This window comes from Polypterus senegalus, chromosome 8 (assembly GCF_016835505.1).
Source record: "Polypterus senegalus isolate Bchr_013 chromosome 8, ASM1683550v1, whole genome shotgun sequence".
NCBI classification, from domain to species: domain Eukaryota; kingdom Metazoa; phylum Chordata; class Cladistia; order Polypteriformes; family Polypteridae; genus Polypterus; species Polypterus senegalus.
Window position 1 is genome coordinate 95,119,978 of NC_053161.1, and position 24,229 is coordinate 95,144,206.

Consider the following 24,229-nt stretch of genomic DNA (forward strand, 5'->3'; position numbering starts at 1 on the left):
GTGTAATCATTTCCCAACTGCCCCAGACAACCAATTTAACCAAAACATATTCATCAAATAGCTTGATAAGACTATTAAAGTCAGTTTCTACATCAGGTGACCTGTAATCTGAATGTTGTGATGCTATTAATTTACATAAGACAAGCACAGTATGCGTTTGAGAAGGGTTTCACTAGCACATGTAGACTAAAGAAGAAAAATTATACAGACAAGCCAGATGAATCACTGAAGTGCAAAAACGAAAAATTCTTATGTCGAGATCGCAGATACATGTTAAGATAATGCATTTAAGAAAGTAGCTGGTTGGATTCTGTACCTTATTATCCTTTCATAAGGTTAAAGTGATAATATATAATCATCAAAACTACATATACATTAACTAAAGTAAATGGTGTGATGGTGCCATTAAGATACTAAAATAAGCAAAGGTAGACTGTACACTCTTTCCTCACTGGAAACATTCTTATGGTTTTATTCTGGGTTTATAAAATCAATGAAACCACCAATCCACAATTACCTAAACTGCCATAGTTCAATTTAGAAAAAAATACTTATTTAACTGAGTTCTGAGAGTTTTTACAAACTTACTATAGTGTTAATATAAAGGTTTGGTGATATTATTGCGTAAGCATATTCCAAAATAAAATATATCTATCCATCCATCCATTATCCAATCCTCTATATCCTAACTACAGGGTCACGGGGGTCTACTGGAGCCAATCCCAGCCAACACAGGGCACAAGGCAGGAAACAAACTCCGGGCACCACCACAGAAATATATCTAGTATCACCTTAAAAAGTAAAAAAAAAAAATATTAAGTATGATTTTGGAAAATGAATCACTTAAGGCTCTAATAAAAAACTAGTAGCAAATAGAGGTATCTCTAATGGTAATCTGAACTAGAGTACCAAGTTCTACATTACATTTGTATCACACATAACAAAACGTGGTCCCACTGTTTCTTTAGATGCACTGCATGTTAACAATGTCAGAACATTTTGTTCATAGTGCTCAAAAGCCTGTCAAGAAAATCATTTACAGCTATAAAGCTTGGCGTGGCAGTTAATGAGCATTGTCACATTAGCACTACACCTCAGATGCAAAGACTTAGAAAATAAGTCACCAAAAGACTCATTCATCTATTTTTTAAATGGATATTTTTCAGGACAGAGGCACATGGTCCAAGTTAGGAACCAACCCTAGACTGAACAGCAGACGACCACTGGGCATACAGACAGAGCAGATTATCACATCAGGCCAGTTCTGAGTCAACAATTAACCTAACCCTAACCTATACCTTCCACACCTAACCTATTAGAGAAAACTGGAGTATCCAGACAAAACATAACTTAGATAAAGGAAGAATATGCAAAATCCTTACAGGTCAACACCAAACTAGGAATTTAACGTTGATTTCTGAATCTGTCAGAGAACAGTGCTAAGCACTGTGCAACTATGTCACTATTAAGAATGCTGGCGTAACCTTATTATTAGAAACGTCAAAACCATTTAAATGACAGGCACATGAAACGTATTGTTCATGTCCTTGCATCTGTAGATTCAGATGTGACAACAGACATGTGCTTAGATATTCTGAGTTGCTGTTTGATGCTGTGTTTTAATAGACACTCTAATAAATACATATTTTTGTGAACCTATCACAAGCTTTAAAAATCATAATGTGGAGGAATTCGATTTTTCAAAGACATTATTAACAACTAGTAAATCAAAAAATTTTGTCAGGACAAATTTGGTTTTTACTGTTACCTTATTTTTGCCTTAAGCATTATACTATAATTGGTTAAAGCTGCACCGACTGCTGAAACTAAATCTATGACCTTGTGTCAGAACACCACAATAGGACATTATGTCTCCAAGTACATGGAGATAACCAAACAATTTACAGATCTGAGTCCAACCAATTGCTTAATGGTTTACATTATTTTAAGTTTAGCTTAAGTTAAGCACTTTTGTTACACAAAAGGCAGCAAATAATTGAAGGCTGCCACCAACAGATCTCAATGGCATGTTTTTGGCTTGCATCTGTTTTATTGGGATTTTAAACAAGTGTTTCAGGTATAGCAGCAGTTGATACTAGTGTTTCCTTTAAAATACCTCACAGCTTTAGAGTCCTGGGATCAAACCCTGGCCCATCACTGTCTCTTTGGAGTTTGCACATTCTTCCCATGTCCATATGGAGTCTTTACCTTGGGTCCTCTCATTTCTCTGAGATGTCCAAGTCAGAGCATTTGGCAACTCTAAACTGACCCTGTATCCATACATGTCTTTCTGATTCATAAGTAGGGTTTCTCCCTTGTGCTCTTTGTTGATGGGATGGGCTATGGCACCTTGCAACCCTGAACTAGATTAAATAAATGGCTGAAAATAAAACTCTTTTTGTAATAAACATTTCAATATAAAACATTTAGAATATACTATATATTTATACAAGTAACATATACTGTGTATGTGGCAAATATTTTCAGAATTTGTGTAATACTATAAGATTATATTTTTCTCAGTTTCTAATCATTTTTCTGAACCCACTTTTTCCATCATAGGGTTGTGGCTAGCTAACCCCTAGACAGCAATTCATCTGACATGGCCAGCTGTAAAGTGACCAATATGTATATCTTGATTATGTCGAACAAGAGCTGGAGTACTAAGAGAAAATCCACAGAGACACTGGGAAAATTTGCAGTTCCATAAAAAGGATCAATGAGCTGGGAATCAGATAAAGGTCTCTCGACCTGTGAGATGGCAACTTTACCATCTTGGATAAAAAATATTCTTATTAAAATATTATCTAGGCTTACCATGCTGCAGCTGTTGCCCACCATCCAATATTTAAAATATCTGCTATTGTAGGCTAGATAGGAAACATAAAAGAAAAACCATGAGGTTAGTAGTGAAAGAGCATATAATTTAAAACTGTCATTTCATCACAATACAAAGAAACTTACAATGTTGATAATTATCAATAAATGCGTATAGTTGTATTATTGATTTCTGAACTTACCACATAAACAGAACGCAAACCAGCAGCAGTTTTCATGTCTTTCTCTGGGTCACATACAGACTGGTAATCGTATGACTTATTAAAAGAATACAAGGAGTTCTTAATCAGACTCTTCATCAGACTTGGATCAATCTCTCCAAAGAACCTGCCAATCTTTACAAAGAATCACAAGTTAGAATATCATCAAATAGTTTTTTAATATATTTTTATATTCAGCCAATGTTGTTAATGAGCAGATTTGGGAATATATTCTACTCCCTAGAAAATTCTGCTACAATTTAGTATTTTAAATGTCAAATCTTTTAAGTTGCTCTTTCGCACTGATAAAACATTTTATGCAGTTAAAAAAACTATGACTATTTCAAGAAATGAATGAGAGAAGGCAATCAAAAGATATTCTTAGGTTAAACTTAAAATCTAAACTTAAAATAAACTTACTTGGGCAATATGATCATCTTGATTGGACATTAGGAGAAAGCCGCCATCATCCAAAATGACACAGTCTACAAACTAACAGAAAATGAATCAGTATCGAAAAAACACTTCGCTTCACTTTGAAATATTAATTATCTAAAATGCACAAAACTGTTTTCTTACCTTGTTATTTCTTTCACAGTCACAAATCTCATTCTTGCACTGTAATAAATGATTTGATATCATTTTATTCCATCAATCAAATTGCCAATCCCACAAAATTTATTCAAAAACAAAAAAAAGTTCAAACTCTCGTTTTCAAAAATAGCCTCCCTTATGAGTATTATTGAAATACGTATATATGTTAAATATAAAATTTGTGAATTATACCAGCACAATGGATATTGAGTGTAAAAATATATTTACCAAACAGCAAAAACACCAGTATCTAATTAATGCTTACAGTATACATGTAAACTTTAAAAAAGTGTACATGTAGAAAAGGTCTTTCCATATACATGTTAATTTAACTCTAAATGATTATGCTGTACACCATGAATTATGGACTGAGCATTAGTAGGACTTTTACTTCAGTCCTTTTCTGGGCTAAATGTCTAAATGCTTTCAGTAAAATCGTGAATTACACAATCAAGAACACCTGTAGAACTTATGGAGATGTGCATTCAAGATGGAATCCGGGATTTTACTTTTTCCAGGAATGCTGAAGACTAGATTTTGTTTTCTTCTTCTCAGTTGTCAGATGATCATATGTCAAGTATAATGTCAGTGGACTTCTAATGTCATAATTTTATGTTAGTTACATTGAAATGTTTCAGTTTTAGGGTTTGCTAAACCTAACTTGTGTGTTCACGAATGTAAATGATACATGATACATTTCTGTCCCTCCTTTATAACTAGAGATGTAACTTAAGTACAGTACTCACTGAATAGCACCATACATAAAAGAATGACTTGAATTAACTTGAATATATCAAAAGCAGACACCCTGTTAACTTTTGAAATGGTCTGGACAAGATTTTTTGACAACTTCGGAATTTAACTAACCAAACTGAATCAAAGGACTTAATGGTGTTTCTCTTTTAAACTTTCTTCTGTTCTTAGGATTCTAAGTTCTGCTGGTAGTTCAAAATGGAGGCTGTCAGGAAAAAATATGTTTTAAAACTTGACATGTATTTAAGCTTTTTCATTTGTTATTTTTAATATTTTATTGGTGTCCTCAACACACTGCCCTTTGGATTTTTTTTGTTTGACAACAACCATTCTTAGTGTAGATTAACAATGTTTATAGAAATGTTCCCCTTTTCTAGTCATATGACTCATAATTGGTGATGTCACTATCTGACCCCTATAAAAGATGGTGGGGTAAAAAAGAAAGCTGCCATACTAGTTTTGGGTTCCCTAAAATAAAGGAAATTCTACAAATTTATTAGATTAGTGAGAGCTAAAATGTTGTAAGAACTTTGCTTTTTTTATACTTTACTCATGTTTTTGCATATTGGTATTTCACTATCAATTTAATTACATTGTCACGGTATACTGAGTCTTTGCTAGGCCCCAGGTCGTTTTCTTTTTATCCCAGTCAGTTTTCATACCTTTAGCAATAACATACTACTTATTCATTAAAAAATCATCAAAGCAAAATTTAGCATTAAATTTATGCTTACATCTTCTTCTTCTTCTTTTAGCTACTTCTATTAGGGGTCGCATCAGCACGTCATCTTTTTCCATACCTTCCTGTCCTCTACATCTTGCCCAGTTACACCCACCAACTGCATGTCCTCTCTTACCACATCCATAAACCTCCTCTTAGGCCTTCCTCTTTTCCTTTTATCTGGCAGCACCATCATTAACATCCTTTTCCCAATATACCCAGCATCTCTCCTCTACACGTGACCAAATCAACTCAATCTCGCTTGTCAAAACTTGTCTCCCAACTGTCCAACCTGAGCTAGCCCTCTAATATACTAATTTCTAATCCTGTCTATCCTTGTCACACGTAATGCAAATCTTAATATCTTTAATTCTGCTATCTCCAGCTCTGTCTCCTGTTTTTTGTATATATACAGTATATATAACAAAGCTGGTCTCACTGCCATCTTGTAGATCTTCCCTTTCACTCTTGCTGGTACCCATCTGTCACAAATCACTCCTGAAACTCTTCTCCACCCACTCCACCCTGCCTGCACTCTCTTTTTCACCTCTCTTCCACACTTCCCCTTACACTGTACTATTGATCCCAAATATTTAAACTCCTCCACCTTCACCAGCTCTACTCCCTACATCCTCACCATTCCACTGACCTTCCTCTCATTCACACACATGTATTCTGTCTTGCTCCAACTGACCTTCATTCCTCTCCTCACTTGAGCACATCTCCAGCTCTCCAAGGTCTTCTCAACCTGATCACTACTCTCACTACAGATCACAATATCTTCAGCAAACATCATAGTCCATGGGGACTATGTCCATCACCATTGCATATAACAAAAAGCTCGGAGCCAATTCCTGATGTAATCCTACCTCCACCTTGAATGTATTTGTCACTCCTACAGCAGACCCCACTACTGCCACACTTCCCTTGTACATATCCTGTACAACTCTTACATACTTCTCTGCCACTCCCGACTTCCTCATACAATACCACAACTCCTCTTGAGGCACCCTGTCATATGCTTTCTCCAGGTTCACAAAGACACAATGCAACACTTTCTGGCCTTCTCTATACTTCCCCATTAACACCCTCAGAGCAAACATCGCATCTGTGATGCTCTTTCCCAGCATGAAACCATACTGCTGCTCACTAATCATCACTTTCCTTCTTAATCTAGATTTTGCTACTCTCTCCCATAACTTCATGCTATTGCTCATCAGCTTTATCTCTCTGTAGTTACTACAGCTTTGCACATCCCCTTATTCTTTAAAATTGGTAGTAGTATCCTTTTAATACATTAAATAATGTGCCAAAAAGAACTAATCATATATTGAAACTGATTTGATAAGACATGGAAAATGTGGATTAAGGGTGTTGGGCTGAATTTTATTTTAAGATATCTGTGAATCCTTAAGTAGTTTTTGTAAGCGGTAATTTGTGTCCCTTAAAATGTTTTCTTGAGTGTCCTGAAAGAGTACCCAATCCTCCATTTTACAGAAAGTATTTAAATAAGGTTTGTTTGTTCTTATAACAACAGTTCATGGTTCTTGTTCTACCAATATAGGGAGTAAAAAATTCAAGGAAAATTCATAACAATATCATTTACCAATATTGACAAATGTGGTAAAATGATTAAAAAAATAATTTCTTACATCAGTTCTTATTGTTGCTTTTGTGAAGTTTTCCATCCAGCTGGTTACATTAATCTTTACTCCAACCACTGTTAAATGTGGAAACAAGGAAAAAACCCACATAATGAGGAGTGTAATGGATTAGGAGAAAAACAACAACATATTCACCAGTAAAAGGAATAGTTTCCATTGTTAGGAATAAAGGAAAAAAAAAAAAATCTAGGTCAGAAATTTAAAAAATGGGTTTTAATGAATAATTAAATCCAGGTTCTTGGCTACTAGGCATGTCTATAGAATTTTATTATTCTCCTTGAGTGTTTACAAACTGTAGACAACGTCAACTATTACAATAGCATATTTCACCAAATGTTGCAATATTCATTGAATATTCATTGAAACCAAATGTTTGCAATTTCATTAGTTCTGTGGAAATAATCCAAGCATCATACCTTTATTTTAATAGATAAAAAATAATGATCAATATAACTTCCATTTAACCAGAACATCATAACATCCTACTACAGATTCCAGTTAAAATTCCACCAGTTCATACAGAGCTACACACAGACAGATCTCACACCATATGAGGAGAGGCTGAGGTAATTAATAGATCAGTAGTAGAATGGATCACTTTACTATAACCTGTGATTGGAGTATAAGAATAATCAAATCAAAGGTTTTACTTTAGAACCTTGCGAACAGTTACATCCAAGTTCTGTAGGGTTCAAGACCAATGTGATAAAAGACTGAGATGGACTGAGAAATGAAAGTGGCATCTAGTAGAGATAAAGAAACATAGTAAAATGTTCCATACTTCATTTTCTCTTTGAAAACAGTGTTCTCCCCAGAGCCCTGTAACTGATGGAAATCTGCCTTGCATGACACAGGCATCCGACTGAACAAAACAGAAGCCAGCTGGCTTAAAAGGCCTGTCTGACTTGTTATTGCAAGCGGATTGACTTTGGTGCTGTCAGCTGAGGTTTTTTTTTTATGTTAGCCACCTGCATCCTGCGTCTCGCACACTTATCAAAAGCATCATTAGTGCCTTAGGGAGAGTTGTTGGCATTGGCAGCAGTTTATCAGAGTGCATGAATTTTTATGCACACTTCCAAATTATGTGAAATCAATCTTAAAAATTGTCTGATGTTAACATGGGTGGGGGACTTGAATGAAACAGACTAGTAAAATGGGCACTGGTATTATAATATAGTGCATTTACAGACAAGCTGAGTAAATGCACAAACAAAACTAAAATGACAGAAAAGTGTCATTTTTCTACTAAATATTTTGGCTTGACTCTTGTTGGCATTTGCTCTCAATAAAATTATATCTTTTCTGCTTACTTTTCAAGGGATGCATCGTAAGTTCTAGCAGCCCTTGTAGGAAGTGCGCATCTATGTGAGCATCCTACCAGTGACTACTGATCGATCAGAGGTCACCAGAAAAAAAACTGATGCCTATGAATACAAGGAAAGGTCAGATTATCTGATACCATAAATGGTAATTTTTTAGATTCCCCAACCTACCTAAATAATCCCTTTTCAAAATACGTCAAATATTAGTTCATCTTCCAATATTTCAAAATATCATACAAACTGTTTACTTTTCGTGACTATAAAAAAGATTACATGGGTTTGTCACTTCCAATTAGAGGATTAATGCTAAAATAAATGAGGTTCTTGAGAAAGGATGCAGGACTTATTGTGATAGGGTGAACAGCTTAGAAATATGATGGGATCTATGAGAAGAGTCACTGTTTCTCTAGATCAAAAGGAGCCAATTGAAGTTGTTTGGGTATATAGCTAGGATGCTCCTGGTGCCTTCTCCTCAGTGTGTAAGAAGTATTGCTGGCTGATAGAAGACAAAAGTGCAAATCCCAGACATTCTGAAAATGGAAAATTTTGTTGTGAACAGTCTTGCTTAGTCTGTCTAGCTTAGCATGTTTATACCTACCAAGGCCATTTCCAAGAAAAGCATATACAAACGAAGTGAAGTGAAGTGAAGTGAAAGCATCCCCCCGTATACTCATTAACATTCTACAAGGTCCTCACAATAAAATGCAATAAACGCACCTGCAGGCTTTAGAAGTTTACCATCAATGGTAATTTCCACTGCTCTGCTCACCATAATTCCGGATTCATATCCACTCCCACCAGTTCCTGAAATAAAAATAATATATATTGAATTGAAATGTATTCTGCTCTGTTGCACTCCAAAGCTGGTATTGTCATTCTTCTTCTGGAACACTTAATTTACTTGAGCTTTAACTTTTAATCACAGTTATGAAGCCTAAGATAGTAAGGCTCAGAAAGCTGTGTTAAGTAAAGGTTGATTATCTGATGGTTTCACTAAAAAATGAAAAACCGAACAATGGATAGTAGATCATTAGACGTCATTATTATAAACATAAATTATATTTGAACTTTTCAGAAATAATCTTGAAAAAGGTAGTTGACTCCAGTCTATTAGTTTGGACTTACCCACCTAAACTACATTTAAACAGGGTGCCATCTATCTATCTATCTATCTATCTATCTATCTATCTATCTATCTATCTATCTATCTATCTATCTATCTATCTATCTATCTATCTATCCATCTATCTATCTATCTATGCCTGTTTTGAGGCACAATATGTCTCTGAGGATTATAGTGAATGCTGAAAGACCACAAGATGAATCACAAACTGATGACTTAGTCAGGCAAAGAGGAGAGTAAAAACCGAGTGATCAAAAATAGCCAGGCCAGCAGAATTCAAAGGACAAGATGGTAATCAGGAGCCTTTTACACCTTACACACAGAAAGGCTGTCTAAGAAATGGGGATGACAAGGAGAGGAATCATTAATCAATGCCAAAATCAAAACTAGAGATCTGTAATGTTAAACACTCATTGCAACCAAATTATTAATTAAAGAACTAAAATAAGAAGAACAAAAGGAAAAGTCAGACACTGGGAAATCTAAAGCTCTTAAACTATGTGGGCAAGAAAGAGTACACTTTTGAATTTGACCAATGAATTAGGGAGAGAGCAGGGCCTTCACTTTAAAATGGCAATCCTGTGTGAACAAAATTCCTGTTTGTGGAATACTTTCATTTTCCAGAGGTACTTATTTAACAATATTTTAGCACAAAATGCATACGTTTTACATGTTGTGACCATAAGACTGGAGGACTTAACATTTGGATTATATAACAAAAGTAATATGAGATTTTTTCATGGGTTCTTTTTGATATTGTTTGCTGTTGTCCAACATTGATCACCATAAGTTCTCATTCTATTAAAAACATTGTTATCTCTGTTAATCTTGAAAACATGAGATTATTTTTTTTTCTTAACCATCACTACAAACTACATTACATAAAAGTAATATAATTTTTAGGTGGAATATTCATTTAATAATAAATATAAATTCAAAATATGATGCAGTGCCTGAGAAAACCAATATTGGGAAACAGCTATACAACAAGAAGGTGAAATAAGTGCTAAGTATATTTTAAAACACATATACTCAAAATGGTGCAAAACCAAAGTCAAAAACCAGAGCACAAACCTCATGCTAGGGCCGAATTGAAAAATAAGTTAGCTAACAATGAAAATTCTTGAAATTTTTATTTACTGAGGAATAACACACAGTGCGATCACTGCCATGACATAATCAGCAGGATGAAAGAGTTCATGTTTCAAGTGACAAATTCCAAATGCTGTCAGATAAACAAAGAAAAGTATGATAACAAAAAAAAAACTTTGTTAATTTAATTCCATGTCAGAAATGGAATTCTCATATGTCAAATCCCAAAATCTATCTATCTATCTATCTATCTATCTATCTATCTATCTATCTATCTATCTATCTATCTATCTATCTATCTATCTATCTATCTATCTATCTATCTATCTATCACATCATGTGTTGCAACTTAAATTCTTCTTTACTAAGGTTCCTGCCTTTTGACTTTTAAAGAAATTCAGTTCATATACAGGGTTTATCACCCCTTGGCAGTGCTGCCCTTTCTACACAAGCATGATGGTAACATTGTCACTGCCGATGCAAATTTTCACAATTTAACAGCACTCCTGGACCCTTTAACTCTCCTATTCCTCCCTCTTTATCCAGCAAGCACTTGCCCACAAATAAACCTTTCATCTCCAACTCCAACTTTTTATAATTAAGATTACTAATGACTTATAAATGTTATGTTTTGCATTGTGACTTGTACAGCAAAAACTCAAAGCACTTATTCACATATGCACAGCCAATTTAATAGCTTTTATTCTATTTATTCACAAATGTTTAAATTGTACCAGTCTGTCACAATCAACCTAAAACAGCCTTATTTCACATCTTTGATTATGGGTACAGCTTACAAAAGTACTTACTGCATATGTAGGATTCAGTAAGTGGTTTTTGAGAAGACAAACGTGGTATTTGCACCTTCACCTATATGGTTTCAGGCAAGAGTTGTAAAGAACTATACTATATTGCCTCCTGGTGACATCTGTTACCTGCCTACTTTGCAAGGATAAAAACTCAGAAATGTTTAGGGAAATAACTTGCCTCTCCCACCCTGCAAATTTAGACAGGTTCAGTAAATGAATGGAAATCATTTGTTTAGAATTCTTTAACTTTTAAATAACTAAACATTCCACATGCTGTGCAACATTAGTCTGTCAATCTGAACACCTGTGAGGTACATCAAGAATAATAAATGTTATTTACAATTAATACAAGTTTTATAATTGTTTTCAGTAGTCCTGTTCAATTAGGTTACTCCCTAAGATTATTCAGGTTATAGAAAACTGGATTATAATTATGCGGTGTTTTAAGGAAACACTTTTAATCATCATTTTAAATAAGACTTTAGGACATACACGGTTAGGTCATAGGGCAGGAAGCAAAACCTTCATCGCTTTCTGACCAGCAGGTATACAAGTATAAATATGGATATGTACAAAAAATGATACTGTGTTGATGTAATGACAGGAAAAGAACTAATGCTGCATATTTAAACGTTAGAACAATCTACAGTAGATGAGAACATACCACTCAGCCCAACAAAGATTACCAGTCCTATCCACTTGATTGATTTTGTGAGTTTTAAAGGTCTCTAAAGTCCTACTGTCTACCACACTTCTTAGCAGCTTATTCCTGGTGTCAGTGGTTTTCTGTGTAAAGAAAAACTTCCTAATGTTTGTGCGAAATTTACTCTTAACAAGTTTCCAACTGTGTTCCCCTGTTCTTAATGAACCTCCCTTCATAATTTTAAATTTAAAGTCCTCTTTTAATCTTTCTTCATAATTCAACCCCTGTAGCACTGGAATCAGCCTAATCACTCTACTGTCCTTTTTGTAACCTGGAGACCAAAACTGCGCACAGTACTCCAGGGGCCTCATGTATAATGCCATGCGTAGAATTCACACTAAAACATGGTGTACGGACAAAAAGAGCAATATGCGTACACACAAAAAAAAATTCAGATGCATACTGTGCATACATCAACTTCCATGTTTTTCCACTTCATAAATCCTGGTCAGCGTAAAATGTAATGCACATGCATGCACCTGCCACCCAACTCCTACTCCTCCCAGAATTACTCCTCTTTTAACGTGCAAATTAACATAAAAGACCCTTAAATTCAGCATTGTGTGAAAAGACAATGGCAAAAAGCACGGGGAAAATAGAAGAATTTCAGACAATACCAAATGGAGACAAAAAAACATACTATTTCGTGGTTTAAGCTGTGGTATAAACAACAGAAGAAAATTGATTGAGTGACATAGAGTAGTGGAGAAACTCAAAAGTTCAAGTTCAGAAAGTCGCATACTGCCCTAAATAAAAAAACAGTCGTTAGATATCAAAGTCAGCGTGAAAAGGCGAGCCATATCCCACCATCTGAATATCATATGGAAGCGTATTAGAGTACAAGGAAAAGGAAAAAAACAGGGACACAGTGGAAATGATTTTGACATATTGTCAAAATGTCACCTTTAATCTCGAAATTTCCACTTTAATCATGTAGTTTATTTTGACATTAAAGTAGAACATCATAAACTTCATCTTAAAATCGTTTAATTTACTAGTTTCTCAAATCCCATCATAACTAAAGTAGCATGTTAAATACTTCGTATTCTATGTGTTCTTCTATGTACTCTGTGTGTTAATCACTATGTGCTTCTTAAACAGGCTTTCTCTTACACCGACAGGACACAGAATACATTACATTCATGATATTACAGCTCTCCAGATAATTTAAATACTAAGATGTATACTTGATGTAATTTTCATGATGATAGGAACTAAAGCATGTATTAAACATGGGGGCACAGTGGCATAGTGGTAGTGACAAGCTGGTGCCCCATCCAGAGATTGTTCCTGCCTCTCGCAAGATGCTTGCTGCGCCGTGCGTGACCCTCAATTAAATAACGTACTAACTCCCAATTTCTGTCCTTCCTTTTCTTTCTTCAAGTACCCAATCACCACACAATCAGCTCTGTAATAGATGTTAAGCCATCTGTAAGCTTAGAATGCCGATTCTTGAAAACTTTTAAAGAACATTGAAATGTCTTTGTAGTATATATTTAACTATTCCATCCATCTGTCTATCCGGGGTTGCGCCAGTCCCAGCTAGTATATAGCACGAGGCAGAAACAATCCCTGAACGGGAGCCAGCTCATCGCTACCGCTGTTCACTATGCCCATGTATTTAATATACAATATTTAAATAAAGTTAAAATTTATCTGTATAATGCAATATACATACGTTACTGCATTTCATCTTAAAAATGATATCACAAGCTCCAAGAAGATAGCTATTGGAAATCTAAATTGACTTAGAAGCCAGTTGTCATCATCTGTAAATATCTGCTTTCTTCTATTGAATTGAATTGAATTCCTTTATTGTTATTGTATGGTACAATGAGATTCAATATACAAATCCTCCATAAACTTATTTTCCTATAAAATGATAAAATAACAGTAATAATAATAATAAGATAAAAAACAATGACAAATATACAATATGAAAGCATAAGTACAATATACATGTACATACAGTGCAGATAGTGAAATGGTTCATAAAATGGCTCAGGTTGTACAATATTACAACTGTAATGCAAGTTTACAGTGAGGTGATTGTACTTATAAGTATAAGCAGTTCTAGGCCTGTTCAGGACTACTTGATGGACTGATTAAGTGTGTTTAGAGCTCTTGGGATGAAATTTCTTCTGAACTGTGAGGTCCCTACAGGAAAGGCTCTGAAGCATTTGCCGTATGGGAGAAGTTCAAATGGACTGTGTGCATGGCTGAGGCTGCATGTGCTAAATGCTGTATCCTGATAATCCTCTGTCCGATCAGCTGCTGTAAAGCTGTGATTCTACACTCAGATACAGTGGGTTAAAATACTCTGAGTGGTGCACTGAGAGTAATAACGCTAAAGCAGCTATGGTATTGATTACAATCAGATGCCTTAAACTAATAAACAATATGCGATTAATGTCAGTTGTAGAAAGTTCTGACCCGGACACAAACAGGCAGACGCAGAATGTCCCAAAACACATTTGCACCACACAATAACACAGTGCACTAATCACCATCAAAACAGTCCTTTAGACTTCTTTCTCTCTTTGCTGCCCCCACTCCTCTCTTGCAAGCTCTGTCCACATCCACCCGACTCTGGCCTCCCAAGTGCAGTGATGCAATCTTTTTTATACAGCACCCGGAAGTGCTCCAGGTGCTCCTCAATTAACATCCGGCAGCACTTTCGGGTGTGGCGGAAGTTCCCCTAGCGAGTTCAGCTCCTCTTCTGGCAGCACTTCTGGGTGTGGTGGGAGTGCTGCATATCCCAGTTCCGGAGCTGCCCAGGCATACCATGGCGGTGATCACGTCGCTTCACAGGGTTGAGCTCCCCAGGTCCATGCCCACCATACAATCCAGGGTGGCTGCCCTCTTACATTCCAGGGAAGATACTGCCCTTCTCCTGGACCTTCTCTTCTCGTGGCATCCCGGTGGGGCAAGTTTCCTGGATGTCTGTCACACAGTGTATTTGATAAAGCTGCGTCATGGATTCTAAAAAATAAAGGGAAACCACACAGGGACAGTAGCTTCCCTTTGACATTGGGTGTTGCCAGTTTGCAAAACCAAGCTGAAAACTTGCGTACACCATGGTTTGAACTGACGTGAAATGTGCATGGCTTTACGCCAAGTTTAGTTTTTATACATCGTGATGTGAGTGTGGAAATGGGCATACACAGCATTTTTGTGCGTACGCACCGTTTATGCATGAGGCCCCACCAGTATGTTATAAAGCTTGAGCATAACCTCCGGGGACTTGTACAAACAAAGACAAATGAAGTTAACAGCACATGGTATTAAAAGTCAAGACATGCCCTATTGCTGGCATGAAAAAAAATAGACTACTTATTGAAGATTAAACATTATTAGCTGTATGTGGCTCCCTGAATAACTCAACACTCAACTAAATAATGATGGACCAAAAACGTCCTCTAAAATCTTTACCAGTATTAAGAATCCTAATTATATTAACATGCTTCCAGGCCTCCTTATATATGGGAAATGGTCACCTTACATCACACACCGACTCAGGTTACTCTGCCCATTCTGTCACTTGCCAGCAATGTCATAAGTTTACAGTCATTTAAGATCCCTGGGACAGAAGATGATGACCAGCTAAGGAATGGAATGTGATAAGCAAAAATAAATAAATAAAAGTAATCGTAGAAAGAGCATAAAAATAACAGAAACTACTGAACCTGACTACCCTCATTAAAGATCAATTGAAGAACTGAAACATGACACTAAGCTGACGAAGTAATTATCAACTAGGTAGGGGCATACAACAGTAAAACACCTAACAACTATCCAGAATATGCAGAAGAGCAGATGTTTATTAGTTACTAGCTTTCTGAAATGGGTGATTAATGGAGAGGTCTTCTTTCAAATGCTGTAGAGTAACTGAATACATTAACTATCTAAGGTTTGTGCTTTACATAAGATATTTTGCCAAAATGTGTCAATCCCATTGCACAATTTTAATTTAAGGTTTGTATAGATTTTAAGATGTACTGTATAGCATAATCAGTTTTCATTTTTAAAGAGTTATTGGCTTAGTCAACCAACATGACAATGTGAAAGACACTAATAAAGAAGACTGGACAAAATGTGAAGGCTGAGATGATTCTTCAGTACAGGAGGTGCTGTATAAAAATGAGTACTGCTCTTTCTGTTAGTTTCTAATGGTGCTTCCTTGGACAACTCCTAGGAACTACACAACCACCCAAAAGTGCTCCAGCTGAAAGCTTTTAAAAGAAGTACAGCTGGAAATTCCCTGACCTCACAGCCTCTCTATTATGGCTACACATAATGCTTTTATGGCTTAGTCACTGAGATGCCCTTAAGCATAATCTTTATTTGTTCTGGCAAGAAAGAATGGTTTACATACGAGACCTCAGATTAGTCAAGCCAGTTATCTGCAACCACTTTCACTTGTATAAACAGCCAATGCAATCCATAACCAGTTGCAGAATACCTGCCTCAGATACAGTATGTATAATTTTAATTCTTTGCATTGGGAATGTTCTTTTAATTTAGCTAAAGTGGGTGCAAAATGAAAACTCCTTTTATTTTGTGACTACTGCCAGAGATTTGGCATTTAGATAATAAAGAGTGACAGGTAGCTAAAGCCTACTAAACCTGCATTAAGTGCCTGGGCCTCTGGTGAATATCTATAGGAATACAACCTGCATGCTGGATAAAGAACAGGCAAGACCAAACTGAAGAAAGTTAAATCTGGAGTTTGGTCTTTGAAAAGCTCATAAAATGCATTTTAATGCATATACTCAAAGGAGCTTGATGGAAAATTGTCAGAAAAATCAGAAATACCCAGTGCACATTTGAAACCTAAAACTGCTTAATAAGAAGGTTTCTTAATGTGTTTGGTTTTAGCTACTCAAATTACTTATTTTAAAGACATTGGCATAGTTGGCGGTGGGATTTTTCTCTGATTCAGCAGAGTCCAACATTGAAAAAAGGCCAATGTGTTCAAAAGAGCTTGAGCAACACACCACATTGAAAAAATACTTGATATATTAGGTGAGTTGAATAGCAAAAATGGAAATTAAAAGTGGATAGCATTTTCTGTGCAAAGTGAAACATCTCTGGACTCAGTCGGAATAAGTTTTCATATAGTGAATATCTTTCATAGTGAATTCTATATACAGCTGCTTAATGTGAAAAATGTGTCTAACGGAGAATGGCATTAATGCAGTTTAAATAATGGGATGTTAAGTGACAAAGGCTACAAAGATACAGTACCTCATGTTGGTGTTTCCTCTAGATGGCTATTAGAGGGAGGTTTTGACTCAGGCTTATGCCAGGATACTACTAGAAGATTTTATTTTTGCAAAGTCTTACATGCAAAACATTATGGCAATGAAAACTGACAGCTTTAGAACCCTAAAAACTACAAACTTTCTAGTTTGTAATACAGAAACTGGAGTTCCATTACATCATACCTGAAGAAGGGGCCTGAGTTACCTCGAAAGCTTGCATATTGTAATCCTTTTAGTTAGTAGTTTGCTTGACTTCTCACTACATTCAAAATGGCAACACGGTATAACACCGTAGTACTACAACTTTTATTACTTAAACCCTAAAAATGTCTTACTGCACTTTCTACCACCACCATCCATAGTTTTGTGCGGCACTGCCATTTCTTGTTCTTCTTAGTCACTAAGGTCTTGGCTGCAGTCAACATTTCTTGTAATATAGGCTTTGCTATCTGGCTGCTCATTTGTAAATTACAGACCTGCTAGTTTTGCTAACAGAATTGTTTGAAAGTGGCCCAGACTGTAAGTGCATTTATTTTATGTGGAGACAAAAAAAGCTCCTTAACACACAAAATGTTGGCTTTTACTCACATATCTTGATTCCTAATGCCTTGAACTAGGAATTTTACCTGCCTGGGCTGCAATTGCAAAAATAAATTGGTGTTTCTGTTATTTGTATTATAAAGTTTATGTAAAGTATTATAGCACAATGCTCAACGTAAAAGGCATTATATATCACAACAATGCAACAAAAGAGATCAACAATGTATTAGATACAAAAGATAGTTCTTAGGAATGTTTCAGTTTTATTTGATACTAAGATTTTCACAATGGCATACAAAGCCAGCCTTTCCATAGTGAACATCATTCCTAAATTCAATTACCAGTGTGTTTTTGTATTTTGATGATTAGGTGCTATTCATTCATGTGGCTCAGTCAGGGTCACAAATTGAGTCAGTGTTAGGGACGGATTCATGTTCTTTACAGTTTAAAAGACCATATATTTATTCCAAGAAAGAATCACAAGGAGCTACAATGTATCACGCATCAGTATATGGCCTAAGGTAGAAATGAATCTTTCCTGGATTGTATATATATATGTGGCAGGAAATTGCAGTTCCTAGAAGAACCATAAGCAGATCCAGGGAGAATATGCAAATAACACAGATTAGGGGGCTATTTTGACAGGGTATTGTTAATTGTGCCTTTTCAGTTACTCTTAGAACGGTTCATCTGCTGGTTTAGTATGTGTGCCCCATGCTCCAATGACAATCTGATATTTCTAAATATTAGTCAGTTACTCTAGTTTGCCAGAATGTTTAAGATCTGGTTGGACCGCTCTTACATTTAGTTGCTTTATTGCTATGCCATAAAGACTACAAAGCTCTTACCAGCAGTGGAAGTCAGTAAAAAAACAAACATATATATATATATATATATATATATATATATATATATATATATATATATATATATATATATATATATATATATATACAATTGCCTGCACACTATGTATTTCAATATAAAAATGTCACATTAATGAGCCAACAGAGTAAATAAAAATGTATGTTATTCTGCAGTTCTTTAGAACGTTCTTTAAGTGGTTGATAGTCAGATTCCAGAGGTAGAGTACAGGCTCACATTTATTGGCTCCGTTTTAGGATCTGGTTAAACCAGGCAGTCAAAATCGGATAAATAAATGGCCAAATGTCTAACTGCGCTTATATAAATGTTACAAAAAACTGACAAAAACTGTTCAGTGGCTGTTTTGGAGTCAAGACTACAACCAGCTCTGGACCAAATGCAGGTTAAATTGACTAACTGCCTAATTTAGAGCTACAATTTAAGCTAACATCATGTCATTTAATTCTGGGAGGTGAACCCCAAAAATAAAAAAACGTACAAACTCGGCATTGACAGTGCCTGGGCCAAGATTTGAACTAGGCAGCCTTGCACAAGGAGGCAAAAGAATCAATCACGACAGCGCTGGTACAAAGCCATCTAACAATTTTACAATTCATACTTTCTGAAAAGAGTTGTACGATGTCATAATTAAAAAGAAAAAAAAACAGGATTGTTTTTTTATTTTTTACAGTTTAAAAATTCTTAATGCAGCTCAGTGGTATATTTAAAAAATAAAAATAGACAAATTAAATAAACTTACTGTTGAAGTAGGGTGCAGTAAAGATATAAAATCCATTATCTAAACTCCGCTTGTAAAAGCTAGATTCATAGGTTTCAGCATTTTCAGCCCATTCTTCTCCCGAACTGAAAGAAATGGATAAAGCATAAAGATGTAATAAATTGCTTTCATTTTTCTACTGGTATTCCCTTGTAAAAATGAGAACTATGTGTTTATGAACTATAATAGTCCTGGAGGTTAGTAAAAACAAACACTAGTCAAGCTAATTTTTCCAGTAAAAGGCTAAAAAGTTAAATAGACTTTAAATTTATATACACATGTGAGTGTTATCATATTAATCTTAATCAGGCTGCTTTGAAAATGTGGATTGTATGTGATTTACACAAATTCCTTTGGTATAAAATAATACATGCTATGTAAAACAGTGTTTATAACAAAAGTGTATGGTGCTATTTTTTGAATATGTTGTGATTTTTAAAAAGAATTACTTTCATCCACAAAAGAACCTTGTCTCTACATGAAAGAAATATGTTATCTTATAGAATGCGAGCATGATAAGACTCAAGGGAACAGTTACATTTTTTTCCCTTTATAGTGGCCACATGAAATATTTTACTCAATTTAAACCAGCCGGTCATGATAATTGTTAAAACATTAAAATGCTTTACAAGAACTGGTTTATAAAATCAATTTGCAGATTCACTTTTGTAGTGTCAGAAAAAAAAAAATCAAAAACATGTATATTTTTGAAAGGGAAAACATTTAAAAGGTTAAAGTTTAATAATAATTACAACACAACTTCCATTTCAAGACCATTTATTTACATATTTATCAAGTGAAACAAAGCATAGCACAATGCAGTGTGTGTTTAGACGCCTTATTAATTCAATGTATGCAAAGCTCTCTTCTTAAAATGTGATCATTCATATAATTTTAAAACTTGACTTGTAAGTAATGAAATAAACATATCCTGCATGCCAAGTGATTAGACCCACATGCCTGGGTCAATTTATATGGTCATGGTTTATTGCATTTTGGGGGACCGACCTTGTATTTTGTTACTTACAATTTAACAAGCATACGCTTTAAAGTAACACTACAAAAAAGAAAAAAGCAGAAAAGGTGTCCTTACCTTTTTGGGTAAACTCTTGTGATCCCGCCATCTGTAGTAGCAAACCTAGCAAGAACTCCTCGACTACATTTGAAACATAAATAAACACATTTGAGTTTAAAAAGAAAAAATAATACTAAAAGGGGGCTGTTAAAGTGAACAGCTTGCTTTGTAACATTTCAGCGTCTTTACGCTAGACATTTTGCTTGATAATTGCTCCACTTTGACACCTATTATCCTATTCCATTATTCAAGTTAATACAAAACCATTAGATTCACATCTAGAATTATGATTAATTAATTTCATTGAAGTGGGCTCAGTATGAAAATGCAGATAGATAAGGATGCAAAGGTCACTAATTCAAAACATAAAATACAAGCAAGCACCCCGGAAAGCTGCCAACACATGGAGGTGGGTCATCCTACAGCAGATCTAGCAAGAAAATTTCAGGAAACGAGATGATATTTAATTTATTAATAGAGCTTATTTTTACCACACAACGAGAAACATGTCACTGTAGTCCCATCAATATTCAAAAAGTAAAGTTTAAACAAATCTGTTAAATTAAAAACTTTAAACATTACTCATTTTACAAAGTAATTTAGTGGGTTCATTAATAGATTGATCCATCTTCTCTAATCTTTGATATCCAAAGTTAGTTGCGCGCATCATCTGCTGTACTTATGTTTCACTGATCTGCAAGACTCCTAAAAATTTCTTTTTTATTTTAAGTTGCCATTACATAATGGTACAGAGTCTTAAAAAATGCAGTGCTTGGAAGATACAAGGAAAAAATCGTTGAAGTACTTACGGATTTTGATTTTTCCAGTATTTTACCAGGTCAGCTGTAAATCCAGCATCCAGCAAAAGTCGGTTAACCAGTATGGCATTACCTAAAATATAAAAGATTTGTTTTAAAATATTATATATGAAACTTACCAATGTGTAGTATTGCATAGTCAATCCACTAAGTAAAGTAATTCTATGAAGATGTTATTTAATTACTTGTTGCAGTATTTTTAGTGTCAAATTTAACAAATTGACATAGTAGTTAAAAATATATATAAATATTCTGTAGCATAAATAAGCTGGGCTGCAAGTTGTCAGCAGAGGAGAAGCCCCTTTCAACCGTCAGTATTAGCAAGTACATGATTATGTTAGTTTAGGCCAAATGCTTAAAACAAAACCATTTACTATCAAAACAAAAACAATTACAATTTATACTATTTCCTAACAATCCACGCCATTGTAAAAACAGCTCCCTTTGCCTTTGATTAGTATCGTGCAAACACAAGTCATAAAGTATTCCAGACCTTCCCTTGATAGTCGTTAACATTTTTGGGACTATAGCCAAGACTTTTCTACACTTTGGAAAGTTTGGTTGTAATGGCCAAATACAGATGTATTACATCTGGTAGAGTCCTGGCTATGATACTGCACTTGTTTTATCTGCCCTCTTTTGCAATTCCAATTTGTAGTTAGGCTACTAAATTCACTAGATGTGAATCTCAAACATATGAAGGCTTTTGATCCTGCTATAATTAACATCTTTTTTATTAGTCTTGTAATACAGAAAACTAAAGTTCACTGGGTTGGCAACAGTGCTGTCAACAGACATTTTAATTACAATTCACACTTGAATAATACAAAACTAAGCCATATTTGTGAGGAGGAAAAACATTGAAGAATAAATCTGAGGGGCACCAAATAATAGGGGTGTCTCTTTGTCTTTCGTTCACATTTCACTAGTATTCTTAGTCCCTGTTCCTCCAGACTGGTTCCTCATATAGGTGAAAAAATGCATTACCCCAGTAGCACTTCCCACTCAGCATATATACAACGTACACATCCGGTGCATACTGAACTTGCTGCTAAAGACTCCAAAGTTACAATATCTCTATGTGGATAAGAGTGCTGTGGATAAGACAGAACAGTGAGAGCAAAACACTCAGGAATCATAACACAGAGGGGAAGCTAAGATGTGCACAACATAGACAAACGCTAACAACAGGGCAATTCAGTTTCTTCAGTTAAGACAAATCGCATGACAGCAGAATACATGTATGTGAACTCTACAATATAGTCTTTTTAAATGTAATATGATGTCAGAGTTGTGAAGGTAACCATCAGACAATAACAACTCTATAATGAGCCACACAAGTGCTTAGAATGTGAATGTGGCTAAGAGACATGATTGGAATTAGTAGACTATATATCAGTAGCATTGCTACATAAAGGGCAAGTGGAGTGCTGCTTCTCATCTTCCAGTAGATGGTGCTGTTTTGCAGAAATTAAATTTGCAGTCAACTTGCCCTAATAATTTCATGTATTGTTAAATTTTTTTTAGTAAACTCAACTTATTTGTCATGATCAAAAATTTCCACCTTTCCATGATACAGTCAATGCAATTTCTTATCTAGAAAAATATTTCTTTATAGAGTATGTTGAAATTTTCATTGAGAGCTAGCACTGTTAACATTGTGAAATTCTGATAAGGTTTCCTGCACCAGAACCCATTACTTGAGCCAGTTTTTGCACTTTATACACATAGTGCCCTGAATTCCACATTATTTTAATTTCATGTGTAGCCTCTTATGTGGGACTTGTTTTCATTAAATGTTAGCTGAAAATTGTGGTAAACAATATCATATGTGTGTCTCTAGTTAATCCTTTTGTTTCTTACACATAGAATTGCAAAATATTAGTGAAACACAATCTACCCATCTGATCATATGCTAACTGTTCATAAATACACCTATTCTTGCATGTGATGTTCAGTCTTTTCCTTTATAATTATTTAGATTAATTTACCCGTGATACATGTTAAGCTTACTAGCCTATACTTACTTGGATCCACTCAATCATCCTTTTTATATAAATGGGATAATATTTGCTATCTTCCAGTCTAGAAAATTTGTGTGAGGTGATGTTTGCCAAGTTAAGGGTTTATGCACTCACTAACCTCCTTAAGCACTCAAGGATAAATATTATTTGGTCCTGGTGATTTGTTTGATTTCAGCCTTTCTAATCCGAGCAGCACTTCTTCCTGTACAATTTCAAAATCATTAAGTATCTCCTTGGTATTCCCTGTTACTGCTGGGGGATTATCAACTTATTCACATGTGAAAACATCATAACAATACAATTCTGGAGGATTTTCCATTTCACTGTCTGAAAACCTTAATTTTCCCTTAGTGTATCTACTTTCAGTGTTGATTTCTTTGAATATTGTAATTTTTTGGTTGTACTCTAGGACAAAATAATATATGGATAAATTCTTAGTTTGTGTGATCCTTTATGGCATTATTTGGCTACCATTTTATCATTACCGGTGCTAGTATCCCAATGTATTGTGATATATAATTTCTCTCCCTTGCTCCCCCAGGTGAGGTTTACTAGAAGCCGTCTCCTTGATTAGCCACCCTCCAATGATGCTGTCACAGATTTCATCTTTCATGGATTCTTCCATGCAAATCTGATGATCTTGTTTTTTGCTGTATCTACTGTCTAATCATTGGTGTTGCTGGGCCCACCTCACACAACTCAGTTGTGGTCTGAGACAACAGCAGCTGTACTCACCTGCCCCACCTCCATCTGTGGATCTAAGCCAGGATCATTCCAGGCCACATACTCAAGCCATTGGATTTATGAAGCAAAACAACACTAATAAATACTACTCTCTAAGTACAGGGACATTCACTTGAAAGAGGTCCAGAATATTCTGTAATAACTCTCGCTAGGACAAAGCAATCTGAACAAAACGACTTGCAATGCGCTCCTCAGTATATGGAGCGTCAAGCAAGCTGAGATCCCCCTGCAACTTCTGGGTGCACACAGCCCATACCCCTTCACTCACTCACTTGACTTCACATCAGGGTTACCAATTTGTTT

The 24,229-nt window shown here is 35.3% G+C and overlaps 1 protein-coding gene across 4 annotated transcripts in view; it reads right to left on the minus strand.

Moving 5' to 3' along the window:
* LOC120534138 (voltage-dependent calcium channel subunit alpha-2/delta-1) overlaps positions 1-24,229 on the minus strand; it is a 690,895-nt gene that overhangs the window by 17,734 nt on the left and 648,932 nt on the right. For all 4 annotated transcript variants that reach the window (XM_039761461.1, XM_039761460.1, XM_039761459.1 and 1 more), the window contains 9 exons: positions 21,150-21,231; positions 20,359-20,421; positions 19,248-19,351; positions 8,810-8,896; positions 6,759-6,826; positions 3,618-3,656; positions 3,459-3,530; positions 3,021-3,173; positions 2,818-2,870 (listed from right to left, as the gene is read on the minus strand). In XM_039761461.1, coding sequence (XP_039617395.1) covers positions 2,818-2,870; positions 3,021-3,173; positions 3,459-3,530; positions 3,618-3,656; positions 6,759-6,826; positions 8,810-8,896; positions 19,248-19,351; positions 20,359-20,421; positions 21,150-21,231 — 721 coding nt within the window. The remainder of the gene's footprint in view (positions 1-2,817; positions 2,871-3,020; positions 3,174-3,458; positions 3,531-3,617; positions 3,657-6,758; positions 6,827-8,809; positions 8,897-19,247; positions 19,352-20,358; positions 20,422-21,149; positions 21,232-24,229) is intronic.